Source organism: Elgaria multicarinata, chromosome 17 (genome assembly GCF_023053635.1).
Source record: "Elgaria multicarinata webbii isolate HBS135686 ecotype San Diego chromosome 17, rElgMul1.1.pri, whole genome shotgun sequence".
NCBI lineage: Eukaryota > Metazoa > Chordata > Lepidosauria > Squamata > Anguidae > Elgaria > Elgaria multicarinata.
Window position 1 is genome coordinate 15,322,063 of NC_086187.1, and position 19,203 is coordinate 15,341,265.

General features: G+C 43.1%; 1 protein-coding gene across 2 annotated transcripts in view; it reads right to left on the bottom strand.

Annotated features, from left to right (window-relative positions):
* Positions 1-19,203, bottom strand: part of IFT140 (intraflagellar transport 140) — a 100,078-nt gene that overhangs the window by 62,043 nt on the left and 18,832 nt on the right. For both annotated transcript variants that reach the window (XM_063143071.1, XM_063143072.1), the window contains exons 7-18: positions 17,833-17,924; positions 17,225-17,331; positions 14,540-14,688; positions 12,572-12,775; positions 11,579-11,651; positions 10,867-10,958; positions 8,958-9,085; positions 6,749-6,866; positions 5,611-5,741; positions 3,745-3,895; positions 3,137-3,268; positions 198-233 (exon numbers count right to left, since the gene is read on the bottom strand). In XM_063143071.1, coding sequence (XP_062999141.1) covers positions 198-233; positions 3,137-3,268; positions 3,745-3,895; positions 5,611-5,741; positions 6,749-6,866; positions 8,958-9,085; positions 10,867-10,958; positions 11,579-11,651; positions 12,572-12,775; positions 14,540-14,688; positions 17,225-17,331; positions 17,833-17,924 — 1,413 coding nt within the window. The remainder of the gene's footprint in view (positions 1-197; positions 234-3,136; positions 3,269-3,744; positions 3,896-5,610; positions 5,742-6,748; positions 6,867-8,957; positions 9,086-10,866; positions 10,959-11,578; positions 11,652-12,571; positions 12,776-14,539; positions 14,689-17,224; positions 17,332-17,832; positions 17,925-19,203) is intronic.

Below are 19,203 nucleotides of genomic sequence, written 5' to 3' on the forward strand. Positions count from 1 at the left end.
GCTGGGGGAGTCCTGCCTGGAGCATTTGGAAAGTTTTTCAAATCATCATTAAGGCCAAAGAGTCAGTTTTTCTATCCTGACCAGAACAAATCGATTTGCTATACTGACAGTGTCATGGCAGTAACAAAGAGCAAAGTAACGAAACACACAGAATAAAGACAGGTTAAAATTAAGAAAGGCCAGCAGATCATACTTACATAAGGTTTATAGACAGATCCTCTCCAAAACAACAACTATTGGCCAGCAGAAATAAAAAAGAAACAGAATGACAGAAGCAGCAAATAAAAGATATAAAGAGTGTGAAGAGTAATACAGCCAAAGCAGAAATAATGACAGAAAATGCAGTGAAATTCACAACCCGTCTATTACGCTACATCGTAATAATTGTATGTTATCGTGAACTGCCCAGAGAGCGATATAGAAATGATATGGCTGCAAGAAAGGCCAATGCTATTTTGGGCTGCATTAACAGAAGTATAGCTTCCAAATCACGTGAGGTCCTGGTTCCTCTCTATTCGGCCCTGGTTAGGCTTCATCTAGAGTATTGCGTCCAGTTCTGGGCTCTACAATTCAAGAAGGACGCAGACAAGCTGGAGCGTGTTCAGAGGAGGGCAACCAGGATGATCAGGGGTCTGGAAACAAAGCCCTATGAAGAGAGACTGAAAGAACTGGGCATGTTTAGCCTGGAGAAGAGAAGATTGAGGGGAGACATGAGAGCACTCTTCAAATGCTTAAAAGGTTGTCACACAGAGGAGGGCCAGGATCTCTTCTCGATCCTCCCAGAGTGCAGGACACGGAATAATGGACTCAAGTTAAAGGAAGGCAGATTCCGGCTAGACATCAGGAAAAACTTCCTGACTGTTAGAGCAGTACAACAATGGAACCAGTTACCTAGGGAGGTTGTGGGCTCTCCCACACTAGAGGCCTTCAAGAGGCAGCTGGACAACCATCTGTCAGGGATGCTTTAGGGTGGATTCCTGCATTGAGCAGGGGGTTGGACTCGATGGCCTTGTAGGCCCCTTCCAACTCTGCTATTCTATGATTCTATAAACACAGCTGCATGCTTTTTTAAGAACATAAGAAGAACCAAGCTGAATCAGACCAAGGGTCTATCTAATCCAGCAGTGTGTTCACACAGTGGCCAACCAGCTGCCCCCACAGGAAACCCACAAGCAAGATATGGGTTTACTGCTTTCTCAGCACCTCTGATCCCTAAATACCAATGCTCTGATCTCCCTCTAAAATGCCGATGGGAGTCAGCTATGCAACTATATTGTCCAACAGGAGTGATGCTGTGTCCACCGTCCAGGAATAATGGCGGCACGGCATTCTCCCATGCTGCGTCATCACTACTTTCATGTGACATTTCTCCAAGACTTCCAGTTCAGTGTTAAAGTGCCAAGCCATGAGGATGGGAAGCATATGGATGACAAGGAACATATGGACTACAGTATCTGGAGCTGGGCTGGTTTAGCTGATTTATCTGGGAAGTACTCTGCTGCCTCCAAGGTATCTCAACCCATGCACTTTTGAAGATCCCGGGGATGATAGGTCACTGCAACTAATTCAAGGTGCTGATTTTAACCTATAAAGCCCTACACAGCTTGGGACCACAATACCTGCAGCGCCTCTCCTGACATGAACCTACCTGTATACAACACTCAGCATCTAAGTTCCTCTTCTGGGTGCCTCCTCCAAGGGAGGCTTAGAAGGCGGCAAAGAGGGAGGGGCCTTCTCAGTGGTGGCCACCAACCTGTGGAGTGATCTGCCTGATGACTCCCATCTGGCGCCAGCATTGTTACTTATCTCTTTTCTCAGACTTTTGGCAGCTTATGATGAGTTTTTAAGCGGTCTTGGATCTGCCCTATGGTATAACTATCCAAAGTTGTTTGTAGCTACATTTTGTCTTTGCATATATTGGTTGTGCTTTAATGTGTTGCCATCAGCACTACTAGGACGACGATTTATTAAAATCCCAGTTAATGAACGGATATGTCCCTCTGGCAATAGAATCTGTCGAACATGTCGTTTTGCATTGTAACACGTATGAGGAATGCAGAAAGAAGCTAATCTTTCCATTTTGAACAGCCTTTTCTGGATGTAACCCCACAACTTTGGTATTAATTTGTTTAAGGGATGTGTCCTCCCATATTACTGAAAGGGGCTCTAAGTTTCAATGCAAATCAGAAAAATAACGTTGCAATCCTCCTGAGAGAAGGAACTTCACCAAGCTGTATTTTGTTTTTATGTCACTTTTTATCTACCCTTTGTATGTTTTATATTGATTTTGCTGTTCTGTGACTGTAATAAATAATTGATTGGTTGGTTGTGTGTTTTATTTAAATGTTTTTTTTAAAATTTTGTACGCAGTATATAATGTTTTTAATCTTTGTAAACTGCCCAGAGAGCCTCAGCTATGGGGCAGTATAGAAATGCAATAGATGATGATGATGATGATGATGATGATGATGATGATGATGATAGCATATCATCACCTCTTATTGCTGCTGGATGGCAGCCCCTGACAATTTCACCTGCCTCCATTTACCTACTCTAAGGCCTCAGGAGAGGACTCTTGTATTTGCATTCTTCCAAGAGCCCTCATCAGTCATTCCTGCCATCAGGAAGAGGCAGAAGTAGCAGACTATCCAGTTGCCCTGATGAGGAGATGCCCTGTCCATTAAGTACCAAAACATCTGATACTACTTGGTCCAGTACACTTCAAGGAGATATTCTCCCCCATGGGCGCCATGAAACCTCCAAGGAGAAGCAAGGAACTGTCACAACAGCAGTTGTGATCCCAGAGCATCAAGACATCACTGTCATAAAAAAAAATTCAAAACCCTTTTAAGTATTATGTAACTTATCAAACATTAGTGCCTGAATGTGCATGTTTTCCTATCCCCTTCCTATCTCTTTTTCTTTTGCATCGTGTATTAGATTCTAGGTTTGCAAAGCAGTGACTGTGTAGTATTTTTACATTTTGCACAGCACCTAGAAATCGTTAGGCACTTGATAAATAAAAATATTGCAGTCCCAGTTTACCTTAATCTGGCCTGTAGCAGACAGAACATCCCCTGCATGAAGACAAAGGAAACATTTTCAGGGATGGCCTCTTTAACCTTTGACTGCTCACCTTTTTGGCAAAGTAATAATGCGGCACCTCCATGCCCAAAAGAGACTGGTAAGCTGATGGCAACGGAAAGCTGTCCTGGAGCAAAAGCCCATGCTCTTCGGTACAGAAGAAGGATATAATCAGAACATCCATCTGGAAGGGGAAATTGAACACTGTTTGGGTTTCACGGTGCAATATCCTTTTTTAGGTTTGTTTTTATTTTCCATTTTCATTTGGCTGAGCTTCCAGTTAAGAAACAAAGAACACACACCTGCCACAGGCTTCCTCTCTAAAGTAAGCAGACCATAACGCACATTGGCCTATGTCCTGGCAGTACAGAAACAGAAAGTTCTGTCTGTTAGGAACCAGTCACTCAACCGTGAAGCCCCTGGAAGCGCTCGTTTTAGCAATCATACGGAAATCCTAGCAGTTTCTCTGAATTTGAGTTGATATAATTTCCCATTTCAACTACCACCATATCTATCAACATGGGAGGATCCCAAGAGAAGTGATTTCCTTCAGATTTTAAGGTCTGACGTGAAAATTCTAGCTACAACTGTGGGCGCATTGCCACCATCAACAACCAGTCCCTGGATGGTGACAAGTCAGAGGAGAGGAGAAAGACATACCGAACTTTCTGCTGGCTCCTGCTTCTTGTCCAGTGACTGCTGACTTGGGTCAAGAACTGTTTCGCATATGAAAAGCCTTGGTTCGTTTTGATCCCAGAAGTGACTGGCAGGTATGCGGTCACACAGTTCTGGATATTCAGAGGTGCCTCTCCTATTTGGACAACACAAGTATAAATCTAGGCAATATTGCTTTGCAAAACACAGCCATAAATACAGGGTAACAGAAATAACAAAACACAGGCCACGGCATATCCTGGATTGAAACTGAAACAGAATCAACTATGTGGGTGGGAGCTATTGAACATATCTTATTACATCTCAAACCTATTGCTGACCGCAGTTGCAGGCATAGGTTTTATTAAGTTAAAATCTACACTAAATCTGTAGGCTAACACAAAAGCAGGTTTACTGGGGGGGTACTCCCAACCCGATGCTCAAAATCACAAGCATCTTGCTTCCATCACATCCTATCCAAAATAGATTTATTATTAGGGGCCTCTGAAATAAAAAGAGCCCTAAACTGGAATCCCCAGAGGTATTGAATCTTGAATCGGTACCTCTGGAGTCCTTACAAAGAATCAACACACACACACACACACACACACACACACCGCTGCCCCAAGGAATCAAACCCCTCTGTGACAAGGTCCCACATCCCCATGTCAACTGGACAACGCAGGCAACACACTTGAAGGAGCTTGTGGGAAAGGAGGAATGTTGGGCTCCAAACCAGATCCCTTCCCCTCCTCAAGGAACGGAGGAGCCTGAGAAGGGGAATCTTGGCCCTGGAGGCCTAAAAAGCTTTGATCTGCTCGTAGGCTTCTTGGGAGCGAGTTGTTCACTGGGAGCTTTCCATGGTGCTGCAACTACCAGCCTGCCCTGCTGCTTTGCCCCATTGTATCCCACGAGCTTGTCTAGACCAGGACAGGCTCATTAAAAGTGCAAACAACTTAAAATTAAGTGACAGAAGCCATAGCAACAATTTATTTTCCAGTGGGAGGAAAGTGAAAAGAACACAGCGAGATGAGCCACCTTATTTTAATCACCTCACTCAAACTCATGGTAACAAGATGACAAGTTTGAGGTCTAGAACACACACACACACACACACACACACACACACACACACACACACACACGATGGGAAAGAGTTTTAGAAGAGACATACACACGTCTTCAATGTGCTTCCTTTGAATACTAGTTGAGAGGCATCTCAGTTTTACAGTGACCCCTGGTGGATTGTTTAAACATTTATAAACTACATTTCTGTACAGAGGCAGTGCTCAAAGCAGCTTACAAAGCAATTGTAAAATCACAATCATTAAAGAACAGCAAAGCAACCCTCAGCAGCAGCAATACAGGTGTCAAGAAAACCCAAAGTCTGCAGTCAGATCAATTACATTGCAAGTTATTTCTTCTTCTTTTTATCATCACCTCTATTGATGCTGGATGGAAGGTTCCTGATAATTTCATCTGTCTCCACTTACCTATTCTAAGGCCTTGGGAATGCATATTTACATTTTCATTCCCTTGAATCCCACAGCCTTCATCATTCACCCTTGCACTAGGATGAGAGCTGCAGACTATTCAGGAGTTGCAGGTGCCTTATTCAGATGCCTTACGGGTAACAATATCTATAGCTACTTGGTCCTGGTTGCTAGGTAGCACACTTCAGGGAAGGGGCCCCTATTCTCCCCTATGGTCACCATAGAACTTCAAAAAACAAAACAAAACCCAAAGACTTAGAAAAACGTTGTATCTAGCGGGGTATAAACAGATCTTGAAAGTGAGCTTGTGCAAGGAATTAACGTTAATATTAATTTTTAAACCCACATCTATATTCCCCATCTCCAGAAGAGTTCTCACCCCTCAGCCTCCTGTCCAAAAGAGAGCATTTCTCTAGCATCCTTCTGTTGTCCAGATTGGAAATCAAACAGGGTGACTATGTCCATTTCAATGTCATAGAAACAGATCTTGGAGTCAAGACTTCCATCAGCCTACAAAAGTATAAATAAGAGGAGGTTGTTTTTTTTTAAAAAAAGGAGATAGTGTAATTGTCTCATTCTAGTCTTCATGAGCCATCGAACTGGAGATTATTCAACACAATCTGGGAGGATGGAAGAAATAAAGAACAAGAAGAAAGCAATATATAAGGGACTCAGATTCTTTTTCAGATGTTCTCAAACTGGAGCCAGTAAATTATTGAATTATAGGGATGCTTGAACAATTGTTTGTTTAAGAAGCATACCTCAAAGTCTTTTCTTATTTGATTTATTCATTAAAATGTACACTTGCAAAAAGAAATACAAATTCTGAGCAATGGATTTTACTTGAAAATTCAAACCCACCCTAATACCCCTTATTGGGCTGCGTCTGGACCTCCTGCTTCCACAGCACTAGCAGAGTGGAAGAAGTCTTCCAAAGATACATCATAGTCTGCCAACTAGAACAGTCTGGCATGGGAGAACGCTGTTCTATACCATACTGAACTCCATACAGAAGGTATCAAAGAAGTCCCACTAGTGTGCAATGTGGCTGCTTATCCATCAGTATGATACATGCAATCTAGTGTAGATGGCCAGTTTTGGTTAAACACTGACACACAGGGTTGGTTCAGACATGATGCCAAACTATGATTTGGCCCTGTGCAAATTAACCTGCTGTTGTTACGTTTCCTCCTCCCCTTGCACGTTCCAATTTCCTCTCTCTCTCTCTTCTGGTTTAGTGGCACACCATACTTTGCCCACAAGCCAGAAGTGCAAGCCACAGTGTTAACTCTGTTTCCTGTTCTTGGCTTGTGAGCAGACCACGTTTCACCATCTAATCAGAAGTGAGAGGGGAAATCATAGCACGCAAGCACAGGGCTTGTTCATGCAGTGCTGAGCCATAGCCTGAGCACAGACAGTGTTAAACTGATAACTGGATGTGGAGATAACAGCCTGAGTCTAATCATTTGATGTTCCACGCAGGTCATGGTAATGAGAGAGGAGTTGCCGAGACTCACCTTGTTGATGAGGATGCTAACTTTGTTGCCACTTGCATTGCACTTCACAGACGCAATTCCACTCGTGCCTGGAACCAGATCAGCAAGGGCCTTGCTACTGCAATGTACTTTTGCTTCTCTGTGGGAAGATCAGGCACTTAGTGACAGTATGATCAACAAGAATGTCCTACTCTCCAAAATTATGGGGAAAGTGTGTGTCCTAATAAAATCCTTATAACATATAAAGTTGTCTTAAGATTTCTGCCTTTGACAATGTTCCTTCTAAATCATATGAGTCATTCCTGGCTCAATGTGGGCTACTTCACATACAAACTCCCCTTCTGTTTCAGAGGCCAGCATGCATCCTCATGAGCGATGAGTGTCCTTCTATTTTGCACAAACAGGCAAGATACACGCACTGATTCGACGAGGCTATCAGCAGGTTAGCACTGTGCCTATATATGGCAAAAATGACTGTGTGTGGTTACGACATGCATTGGAAAATGCCTTGCTTTCCTTCAAAGTGATAATACCCATACCGTAAATCACTGTTAGTGAAGCAGCCTGCAGTGAGGTAGAAAGAACTCTACATGATCCATCATGTTATTAGTCAATATCGCACCAGATGGAATTGCAGGTTCTTTCCCTCCCACACAAATTATGTCATGCCAGCTTTGTGCTAGCAAGAGTACCCTTTTCAACTTCTGAAATATACAAAACACACGATACGGCATGTGACACAACCAGTACTGTGTCTTGGGTAGGAGTTTGACACACCTTAAGAGTTTCAAGTACTTTTAGGGGTTTGCATCACCATAACAGCCTTTGAAACATTTCTAGACACGGAATCATGCTGGGAAATTAGAGACTATACCTGAACCATATTTCAATACAAACTGAAAGATCTATGACCTTACCATGTCTGAAGTCATATTCTGAGTCACTACACCTTAACTCTAACACATAGTTGTGCTTCTTAAGGGATTCAGTTTGTATTTATTGACTAGTAAATTTCCAGCCCTTGCAACTGCAAAGAAAAATGAGGAAGTGATTGAAGAATGTCGGCACAGTTTCCAGTGGTGAAGGGTTTGTGCTCTTGCCTCTCTCTCACACTTTGGATTATATTACCCTCCATGTTAATAGTGTACCTTTGCCCTACTTTTTTGTCTTCTTCCACCTTAGTTCTAGGCATAGAACTATACTGCCAGAACTATAGTCATCTAAATCAGTTAGAATTTATTTGGAAATCAGAATTTGGAATTAGCATTTTCCTGATCATGGGTTAGATCCAGACTTAGTCGTGCTTAGAGCAGATTCACTGAAATCAGTGGGACTCATGTTAGTCCTGAATTACATTGCCCCATTGATTTCAGCGGGTCTACTCTAAGCATAACTAAGTCTGGGTTCAACCTACTGAATTTGGAAAATTGACCCAGCCCTGCTCATAGTTCAACCTGCTCCAAGAGACAAAGTATACTGCAGGAAACTGAGACAAACATTTTCACACTTAATGTTGCATTATTCTAGCCAATAAGGATTGGAAATGGTGCTCCTCCTCAAGTGCCCAGATGAACACAGAGAAACTCCACGGATTAAAACATAAGAACATAAGAAGAGCCATGTTGGATCAGACCATGTAGTCCAGCACTTTGTTCACACAGCGGCCGACGAACCATCAACCAGGCTCCCACAAGCAGGACACGGGTGCAGCAGCACCCTCCCACCCATGTTCCCCAGCAACTGGTGTATATAGGCTTACTGCCTCTACAGAGTCATTCAGCCATATGACTCCTTTAATTCAAATAAGCACATAACCCTACCAAACACTGAAACCTGGATGGGGGAAGCCTCCGGACTCAGTCAAAGCATTTACAGCGATTTATAAGTGGCATGCTAGCAATATATTGAACGGAAGGTTATATGAACTCTTTAAACCCCGATTCTCTCCCTTGCCCCTTCATTCCTGGCTCTTTCCTCTTGTAGCTCACGTCAATGCTCCTCCTCTGTCACTTGTTTGTGTCTCTCTTGGTGCCCTTCTTTTTAATTTCCGCTACATTTACTGCATTTGGGTCCAGGGGAGGGGGAGATATCAAGAGGGCATAGGAACTGATGTTTGATCAGCACTTGTAACGTTTACAAATAATGTTTGAAGAAGCTTTACATTAAAAAGAAGCAAAACGCAAAGGTATATACTGTATATAACCAAGCTCCGGTAAATGCCTATTTGTACCTGCGAGAAAGATCAAAAATTTTAAAGTGAGCCAAGTCTGTTCCCACAGTCAAGAAATTCCCACAGATGTCCAGGAGGCATGGATTCCCTTCCGATTCAGAGAACACCAGCAGCTGCTTCACAGTGCCCTGGCAGATGAAAAGAAGAGTAATAGCTTTAAAACTCTGGCTTCCTGTTCACTGTTACATTACCACAAAGACCACAGCAGCCTTTTTGAATTTATTTGACAAGCCACTACCAAGTCTCATATAAGCCACAGTACTATATCAGCATGCCACATCCAACTAATTTATATACTCTTATCAGTTCCCAAACTAAGATTACAATCCTATACCAAGTTTCCTGAGAGTAAGTCCCATTGAACTCAATGGGGCTTACTTCTGGGTAGGCATATATAGGATAGTACTATAAAAGATTAGGTGCTCGGAAGCCTCCGAACTTGGAAGCGTCCAAGATTCCTATGGTTTTCCCGGGCTGAAAGCGGCAGGGCAGGAGGACAGGGAGAGGTCACACTGGGAGAGGCAGTGGGGTATAGTGGCTAAAGGGTTGGACTGGGAGTCGGGAGATCCAGGTTCTAGTCCCCACATGGCCATGGAAACCCACTGGGTGACTTTGGGCCAGTCACAGGCTCTCAGCCCAGCCTACCTCACAGGGTTGTTGTTGTGAGGGTAACATGGAGAGGAGGAGGATTAAGTACGCTGCCTTGGGTTCCTTGGAGGAAAAAAGGGTGGGATATAAATGCAATAATAAATAAATAAGTCTTTGCCTCCCCATCCTCTGTCTTTGGCAATTTTCTCTACATAGGCTTAACAGCTTCTCTCTTGCAAGGATGCTTCGGATGGGTAGGGAAGGAGGCTGGAGAAGGCTCAGGACACCTCATATCTTGCCTTTCCTCATCTCCCTGCTCAACACAATGTCCCCGTCCTCATCCTCTGAGGTTGATTTCCAGCCTCAGAGGGCCACCGCCACGGTTCTTTCCGCATGAGCTGCGAGAAGAAGGCGGGTGTTTTTCCCCCCCAGATTTATGGCGCCTCCTTCCAAGGCTCAGAAGAGTGTTTAGGAGGCTTCCTATGGTCCCTGCAATGCTCTCCCAGAGATCATAGGATTTCTCTCTAAAGGTACAATCCTTGCATGTTTAGACAAAAAAAAGTCCAACAGTTCTCATTGTGCCCCAGCCACCATGGCTGCTGCAGGGATGATAGGTGTTGTAGGACTTTTTCAGTCTAAACATGCATAAGATTGCTCCCTAAAAAGTTTAAAAGAGGTGTTCTTCTCTCTGGTATGCACCACTATTATCAGTTCTATCAATCTCAAAGTTTAACGCCAAGTATGAACCATAAGGGCATTTTTAACACTATTAATTCATCCTTATAGATTTTGGATCTAAACATCAAGGTTTCCCACAAACAAACAAACAAAAAAAAGTTTCCAAAAAAATCACGTGGTTATGACGAAGAAGTCAAGAAGAAACTTTTTCCAGAATAGTTCCAGGATGACATAGTACACCATTAAGAGATGTGAATGCCCAGAGGGAAACACTGGAAACATTACACACAAACTCCTTTCCCCCACAATACATTTTTCTCCAATATGGGGCAGGCAGAGAGACTGTTTATACTGAGCGGTAGAGGGAACAATTCAATTTTTTTTCTGGGTGGGGGAGACGTCACATGCACATAGGACTGGGCTGCCAGGTGTGGAACTCTGCTGTTATCCTAGTTCCATGTACCCTTGTACATATACAGTTTTGACAAGAAGGAGCCAAAATGTTTTAGACAGCAGCACTAGCCCATCTGATCGCAGGGCTGTCTCTGGTGCCGCACCAAGCGTTATCCCTCCAAAGCTGCTTCCCTAGGCCGCCACCTCCACCACCCCTGCTATTGCCCTCACAGAACAGCAGCTTGCTTACTTGCCAGGTGCGAACTTGAACACGATTTGGCTCAACGGTGTAAAGGTTTTCTTCATGCATAGCCAGCACAGGGGAATCACAGGTGAAAGAACCTGGAACCGTATAAAAGAGCATTTTATTTGGCACAAACAATTAAACATTCCACCCAGATGGTCTATAGAAAGCAGGTGATCCCTTGAGCAGTCCCGAAGAAACTAAAATGTAGGTAATTCCCAACTCATAATCCTTCTTCCATCCCTCTCTTTAGCTTTTCGCAAAAATAGTACTTTTTCTCTACCTTGTTTGTTTCACAGATTGATTGTCTTGAAGATCAAATATATGCAATTCAGTTAGGATACAATTTTTAAGGATAAATGTTCACTACAGAAAACCTAAAGATATAACCAGAGTGGCTGTATTGAATCAAGATTACTGAGGCGGCAGATAAGAGACAATATTGGCTGCTACTGGAACTGTGTTTCTTCAACGCTATTCAAAGTTTATGGAACGTGTGATTATGTTTATTAAATTGATCTAATAAAAAGGGAACCAGGGGTGTGATCTCCTGAATGGAATCAATAAGTGTGCACAATCTTCTGCAATTATTGATTCATCGTTCTATGGATCTGATGCCTTACTGGGCCATCATTTCTACTAAGCAAACTGAAAATATAATATAAAGAGAAAACATCCAGCATCCACAAGTTACTCCATTCAAATCCATTAATCTTACCTGAATTCCGCAAAGTGGCACCTGAGAGCTCAAAGATGGCAACTTGCTTTCCATTCCAGAATGCTACAGCATCCTAAGTTTTGCCGTAGAATTAAAACAAAGGCACTATAAATTTGCACTTTTAAAATACATAAAACCACTATATGCATACAACCTTGCATCTGATTTATTACATTTCTATACCACCCAATAGCTGAGGCTCTCCAGGCAGTCCACAACCATTAAAACCACAATCATGTGGCCACATTACAACTTATACCTACTGCCAGTGCAGCTTCATCTTTGGATTTTCTTTAATTTTTACAGTTGCTGTGGAGGCATTGGGGGAGGGGGAGGGGGAGGTCATTGCAGTGCACAACGAGGGGGTTTTATGACTTCTCTCTCCAGCCATGACTCTCCAACCACAAAAAGCCCCCTCAATGTGACTAGGATTGATAGGAAAAAGTTCCCACTGCTACCAATGGGAATGTTTTTTTTTTTAATATTGCCTGTATTAAAATGTATTCATAATGTATTTTCTGTTATATTTTGCTAATGTTCACAATAAAAGGGTGGGGGAAGATTGCATGTAGTCACGTAGGGGGATGAGGTGGCTGCTGGGGGGGGGAGTCACAGCTTGGGATTATCTTTCCTTCCGCATACACTGTGATCTCCCCCAAAGCCTACAGAAATGAAAGAAAATTAGAATGTGAAACTGTACACTACGCAGTAAGCATAATGTGTAGTTTGGCCTTTAGAGTGCTGGCAACCCAAGACCTATTCCTTAATTCTTCGGCTGTCTTGAATTTAGTTCTATTTTAATCAGTTTCAACTACTGCATTTTCTATTCTTTTTTTAATCACGACTAATATAAACCCCACTGATTTCAATGGATCTACTCTAATTATGACAAAGTCAGGGTCCAACCCAAAATGTTTTCCTTCCCCATACCCCCCCCCGAAAAAAAAAAAACACAATCTGGTGAATAAATCTGTCAGCTGTGGTGCAAATTACCTTGGTGGCAAAAACGCCATTCACATACATGTCCATACGGATGTTGTCAGTCATTCTTGAGCTGAAGGATGTGACACTGAACAGGTTTGGTGAAACCTGCACCACTGCCACTTGCTGGTGGAAGTGTGAAGACATGGCCTGTTCGCTAAGGATTGACACAGAGCTAGTTGTGTTTACAGCCAGTAGGTTCTTCTTGGTTCCCCACTAGGAACAAGATGGGAAAACGTAGGTTAAGAACAAATAGGCAGTATCCAATGGGGCGCTTACAACCCCACAGATTCCATGGCGCAAGCGGTGGGTCCCATCAAATACACTGCGCGCGAGGGATCCACCATTTACGCAAGGGAGATTGAGGACTTCCTAGGGGAAGCCCGAAACAAGGGGAAACATCTGTTTCTGAAAGAAGGCAGGTTGGCGAAGCTTCCTTATACAAGTTCCATTGACTTGCCTCCTTTAGGAAAGGAGTGTTTCTGCTCATTTCTGTTGCCCTGGAAGCAGTAAATCACCATTGCCCAAGTGGTGGGGGCTATTTGCGCAGTGGGATCAGCAGGGCCAAGGAGAATCAGCATGGCCAGAAGCACCCCAATGAATCCTGCCTATAGATATCTAAATATCCAGTTCAACACAATGCTTTTGAATTAGAGCAGAAGAGGGCAACTCATGGTGCTCCAGATGTTGGGCCTACAGCTCCCATCAGCCCCAGCTTGCCATAGCCAATGGTGAGGGATGATTGGAGTTGAAGGCCAAAATATCTGGATGGCCACAAGTTGCCCAGTCTAGAATCAGAAGGGTGGATTCTACAGAACCATGACCAGAAGGCAAATAGCCACCCTTCTTCTGCAAAAACTTAAGAGCGCACAACAGTGCTATAATGTTCTACAGCAATTGCGATGTTTCTGCTTGTTCAAGAGATCACATGAGCATGTAGTTATCTTTCAGATTGGGTTCGATTTTTTCCCCATAGAGTGCTCTAGTGTGAAGTGTAAAATAGCCCTTCCTTGAACAGAAGGGATCCAATCTTTTATTTTTACAGCTCATTTTCCACACAGCAAGAGTGTCATTTTCACAGTTCCACTACTTGATCCCATAGGAACAGTCACGCCGCTGAATTTTAAGTCATTCCTTCCATCAGCCGTACTACAGACCCCAAGTCTATTATCCTGATGCAGTGCAACTTGCTTTAGTGTGATTACTCTAAGGTAAGCAGTTTAGGATTTTTTGTACCCCATGCACTTTTTCGGAGAAAAGCCCAACTTGCACAATGACCACATTGTATCATGCACAGAATTATAATATCATGAATCAGTTACCCATTAACGAGGATTTTTGCTAGACCACTTAAACTCCCTGCTGGCAGTGCTGAACTTTCTTATTAGTCAATTCACCTTGCTCCTGTCTGGATCACTACTTCAGTCACAAATCTTAGCATCCTCAAAACGGCAATTCACAACAACATTAGTGGAAGTTAAAGATCTACATTTTAGTTTAAAATGTAATCTATTAATGCTATAGGGTTGATTTTCTCAGAACAGAATATGCCCAATTCTGATAGCTGGTATTTCCCACTAAGAACGATTCATAAGAGCTACTGAAGTCAGAGGCAGATACCTGCCCAACAAGAATCCACCGAGGCTGGCAGTTTTATATGCACAGTCTTCATAGTTTCTCATGAACTGTCAACTACCGTCCCCTATGAAGCAGCAGGGAAAGACCAACTTCGACTATTCCTGTAGTTTAAAGGGTATGCTGAGTTTCACAAGCAAATAGATTAATGTACTTTTCATCTGCCAAAGTATATCCAAAGGAACTCCTACGTTATTTAAAAATTATGGTTTCTAACAGGTCTTTCCGTATGTTTGGAGACTGATTGTTCCCCATTCAGTTAACTGCAGTCTTTATACTTTGTACTTCAATCCCTTGTTGCATTCAGATACACCAAAGACGACATGAATCTATTCATTGATTTACCTTTATTTGAATGATGTTCCCTTCCAGCTCTGTAGGTGCCTGAAGCTTCCATCTGTCTTTGCCTTCCAGTGACCATGAGCTTTGGCTGGTGACTGACACTTTCCTCCACATAGCTACTCTCCCTTTGTCCGTCCCAGCTGAGAGAAGACCTGCCAAATGTACCATAGTCTTTAGATCGGGTCAAGATGATCATTATCTATATATGCATCAAGCACATTCCCTAATAGGAACAAGAGAAACAAAGCAGGATGCAGTTATGCAGAAGAAGAAGCAAAGCTGTGCGGACGGGAGAAGGCCTGGTTCTCAGCGGCTGGGCCCCACACCAACAGTGCTTCCAACCTAAGCTTAGTAATGGTAGGATAGGGGGACTAGGGTGGGTGCTGAGACTTCAGAGAAAATTGGTTTTTTGAAAGGGGATTTGGAGTGAGAAAGGTGGCATCGCAGAGGTGCTATGGAAGGCAGTTCCAGACATAAGGGGCAGAAAAAGACAAAGAGGTAAAACTACTTGAGGAAGCCAGAGGATTTTAGGCTGCTGATGGTAGTGAAGTTGGCCGAGCAAGGGTAAAAAGCAGGATATAAGAACGGAGAGAGAGGGTGAGGTCAGGCCAAGGAAGGTTTTGAAGGTAAGGGCAGAAGCTTCTGTTGGTTCCAGAAGAGGACAGGAAGCCGATGTAGGGATTTAAGAAGGCATGTCACGTGGTCAGAGCGACAAGAGAACTGAATGATCCTGGCAGCAGAGTGCACAACAAACAGGGGACATGAGGAGACCCGAGGGAGACAATAAGAGACCAGAAAGGAAAAAAAGGTTGCAGTAGTCAAGGAGGATCAGGGTTGCAAAGTTTTAAAGGAGAAGCAATATAACTTGAATTATGAATAAAACAGGAAAATGAGAGAGCGGTCAAAGAGACAATCCAGACTTTTGTTAATGTGTAAGGAGGGTGTATAAGGGGAGGAGGATGTGAGAAGAATAGTGAGGGTTCAGTCTGGGACATACTGAGTTTGAGAAGATAGCATCCCAGTGAAAATATCAGACAGGCAGTTGGACATGCGGGAGTGGATGGAGGGGGAAAGTTCTAGGATAGAAGGACAGGACTGGGTTTCAGCAGCGTATACAGTAGATGGTAGTGAAAGTTATAGGTTTTAAGGAGGTTGTCCAGGGACAATATGGAAAGAGACAGAAGCAGGACCAATCTCTTTTCAGCAGAGGGTGGAAGCCAGATTGGAGGAAGTCAAGGTTAAGACAGTGGAAGCAAGGAGCACTCTCAAGGTGTTTGGAAGCAGAGGATAGAAGGCAACAAACAGTAGCTGTGTGTGAATCAGTAGGAGATATAGGTAGGTTATGTGGTGAATGGTGGAAGAGATGGCAGCTATGAGTTGAGAGAGAATAGGATCAAAGGTCCACATAGAGAGGTAAGATGAAGGCGATACGGTAGTCCACTCCCAAACTGGGACAGGAAGGAAATGGAAAGGATTGCAGGAGATTTAGGAAGGGGGAGCTTGAAAAAGGGAAGGATGGGAAAGGTAGAGCGATCAGAGTGGACAGTTTCAATTTTAAAATGGAAGGATCCGAAGTCTTGTACGGACAACAAAAAGGATGCTGGTGGTGGGGCAGACAGAGTAGATATAATGGGGATTCCTAGGGTTGGTGTGGATCAGAATGGTATAGCAGTTTGTTTGGCAAGGTAGATAACAGGCAAGGAAGAGGAGAGGGTGAATTTACAATGGATAAAAAACAGACAACATTTTGCTTTCCTCCAGAGGTATTCAGCTGCACAAGAGAATAAACAGATATGTCAAATGGAGGAAGTGAGCAAGGGCTAGGAATAAGAGGGGTGAACATTCATTGGGAAAGTAAACAGGGATAAACTGAAGGGACAAACTTCCCATCTAAGCAGAGTTTAGGAAGAAAGCATAACTGACAGGAGAGAAAGGATGGGGCACTTCAGAGAATGACATCAGACCAACTGATTGAAAGTCAAAGCAGCAGCAGAAGATGGAATGTAGGGAGGATAGATTGTGTACAATGTTGAAGGAGATAATGTGATAATCAGACAGAGCGAATTCCGCAGCAGAGAGGTCAGAAGCGGAACAGTTCTGGTGAAGGCAAGATCAAGACAGTGCCCAAGGAGGTCTGTCCAAAGTCAGAAATCAAAGGAGGAGATTAGGGAGACGGGAAGCAGCTGGGTCATAAGGATGATCAACGACATAAATACTGAAATCAGCAAGGAACAAAGTGGGGGGGTTTGTGTGAGAGAAGGCGGCATGCCAGACATCAAGACCTGAAATGAGAATGGGAAAGGAGGCAAGGAGGGCAATACAGAAGAGCAATGCAGAGATGCAAAGTAGAGTCATACATAACAGACTTCAAAAGGTAGAGAAGCAGTGAGAAGGAGGATGGACAGGAGCTCCAACTGGCAATATCTGGAAAAAAGGGGAGGAAGGGGCAACAAATTGAGATGAGGGAAAGGACTTGCGCTTACCATAATGCTAAAAACAAGAACCAGGAGGCTAAGAGCTCACTTTATAGCTCCAAGAGGCTCTTAAAGGAGAGGAATCAGGGGCTATGATCCTCCCCACCCTCAAATGTTTGCATTTGTTTCATAGGAATCTCAATCAATCCCCGCCTACTTGGACAAACAGTGACAATTAGAATGCTAAAAATAAAAAAAATGAGATCTTCCTCACTTTTAGCATGGCAGTATGACACACAGTTGATACATTCTGCTATTTCAAACCCAAACTGCTCATCCAGAGAGAGCACATAGTTCTCGCCACGCTCCAAGTCCCAGAACCTACAGAAAAAGGAAAGGAGATGGTTGATAAGAGGCTTCCTCCCAGCCAGACATGGCTGAAAAAATTAACAACAGAAGTTACCACAGGGACCAATCCTGCCTGCAGCATTTCTCCTCCCCACTTGCCTCTGGGCTGCTGCATCCTCTTCTCCTGCAGCAATCCTCAAAAACAATGAGGATCTCCTCATCTCACTCAGTGTTGCCCTCAAGGAAATCACAGCTAATGGTCGACCGCTATGGCCACCCAGAAGCAGCAGGGCTGGAGTGGCTGCCTGGCTGGTGTTGCGGGGAGGCTGTAGTGCCCTGAATAATAGTCCTACGCAGCATTTACACAGCACATTTCAAGTGTTAAGAGCTCTTCACATCCATTCTCTCCAGTGTTTATGCACATGGCACGAATTTATGGCTGAGTGCCATATGCAAATACGGCGTATGTCGAAGAGGTCTAACCTCCCCGCCTACCCTACGAAACCCCTTTATCTCCCCAACCAGTTTTCGTACCTAAGAACTGGTTCACCTGTCGCAGTGATGAGGAGGCTCCGGTCAATCAGAATGATATCAGCAGGGTGACCCATCTTCCCACTCAGCTTCACCTGACATTAAAAATTATTATTGGAAACAATGTGATTAATTTCCCAGATAGCTAATGTATTTTAAGGCATTAATGCCATTTTGCTTCTAATCGATTGCTTTTAGTAGACTTGTACAAAGGGTGGCACTGTAAAGGCTAACAGTTTTATTGTAGCATAAGCTTTCATGGGCTACAACCCTTCATCATATGCTCACCACCAGACTTTTTGCTGGTTTTGGTGTGATTTACAAGTGCAGCATTTACATTTGTCATTTACAAGTGACAAAGAGTGTAGAGAAGTATGTCGGTGAGGATAAAAGAGAACTATTACAAGATTTTATGGAGGTGGTATCTAACCCCGGTGAGATTAAATAAAATAAATAAGCTGCATTCAGCAAATTGTTGGAGAGGATGTAAAGAAAAAGGAACGTATTTACATATGTGGTGGGAATGTGTATTTGTTCAAAAAATGTGGAAAATGGTGTTTAAAGAGATAAATGATATAGCGGGAATGGAGATTGAAGAGACACCTACAGCGGCATTGCTATCATTATATGGAGATTTAAAATGTAATAAAGAAACAAAAGAACTGATAACGAATTTGCTGACAGCAGCAAGGTTGATCATATCGAGGAACTGGAAGGTGCAAGGAGTTTATCATGTTGAGGTGGTATAAAGAGATTTGGGATATTGCTATAAATTGACATGTAATGTAAAAGTAAGAAGAGGGATAACAAAAACAAACGATTTTGAGGGAATTTGGAATCAGTTCCTAGAATATGTATTATCTAGGGGGAGTGGAAGACCACCTCCAGAAGAATCAATGAGATTTTGGAAACAGGAATAGATCCCGGGGTGGGGGGGGTGCACTTTATGTTATGGAATGATGTAAAAATATCAAATTAGAAATGTTATAAGGTTAATCAAGTTATGTATTATGTTTTTTTTTGTCTTGTGTTGTTGTGATTATTGTAGTATTGTATTAGTGTATCGTTAATCAATAATAATAATAATAATAATTTAAAAAAAACAAGTGCAACTAATGCTCTGGAAGAGAACTGTACAGTTAATCATATTCTCCTTCATAACAACCCCTTCAGTGTAGGAACATAGGAATCAGCCTTATACGGAGTCAAATCCTTGGTCCATCAAGCCCAGTACTGTCGACACTGACTGGCAGCAGCGGCTCTCCAGGATTTCAGGCAGTATTCTTTCCTCGCCCTACCTGGAGAAGCTGGGGACCTTCTGCATGCCAAGCAGGTGCTCTACCACACTGAGCTATGTAGGTCATTTATTAACCC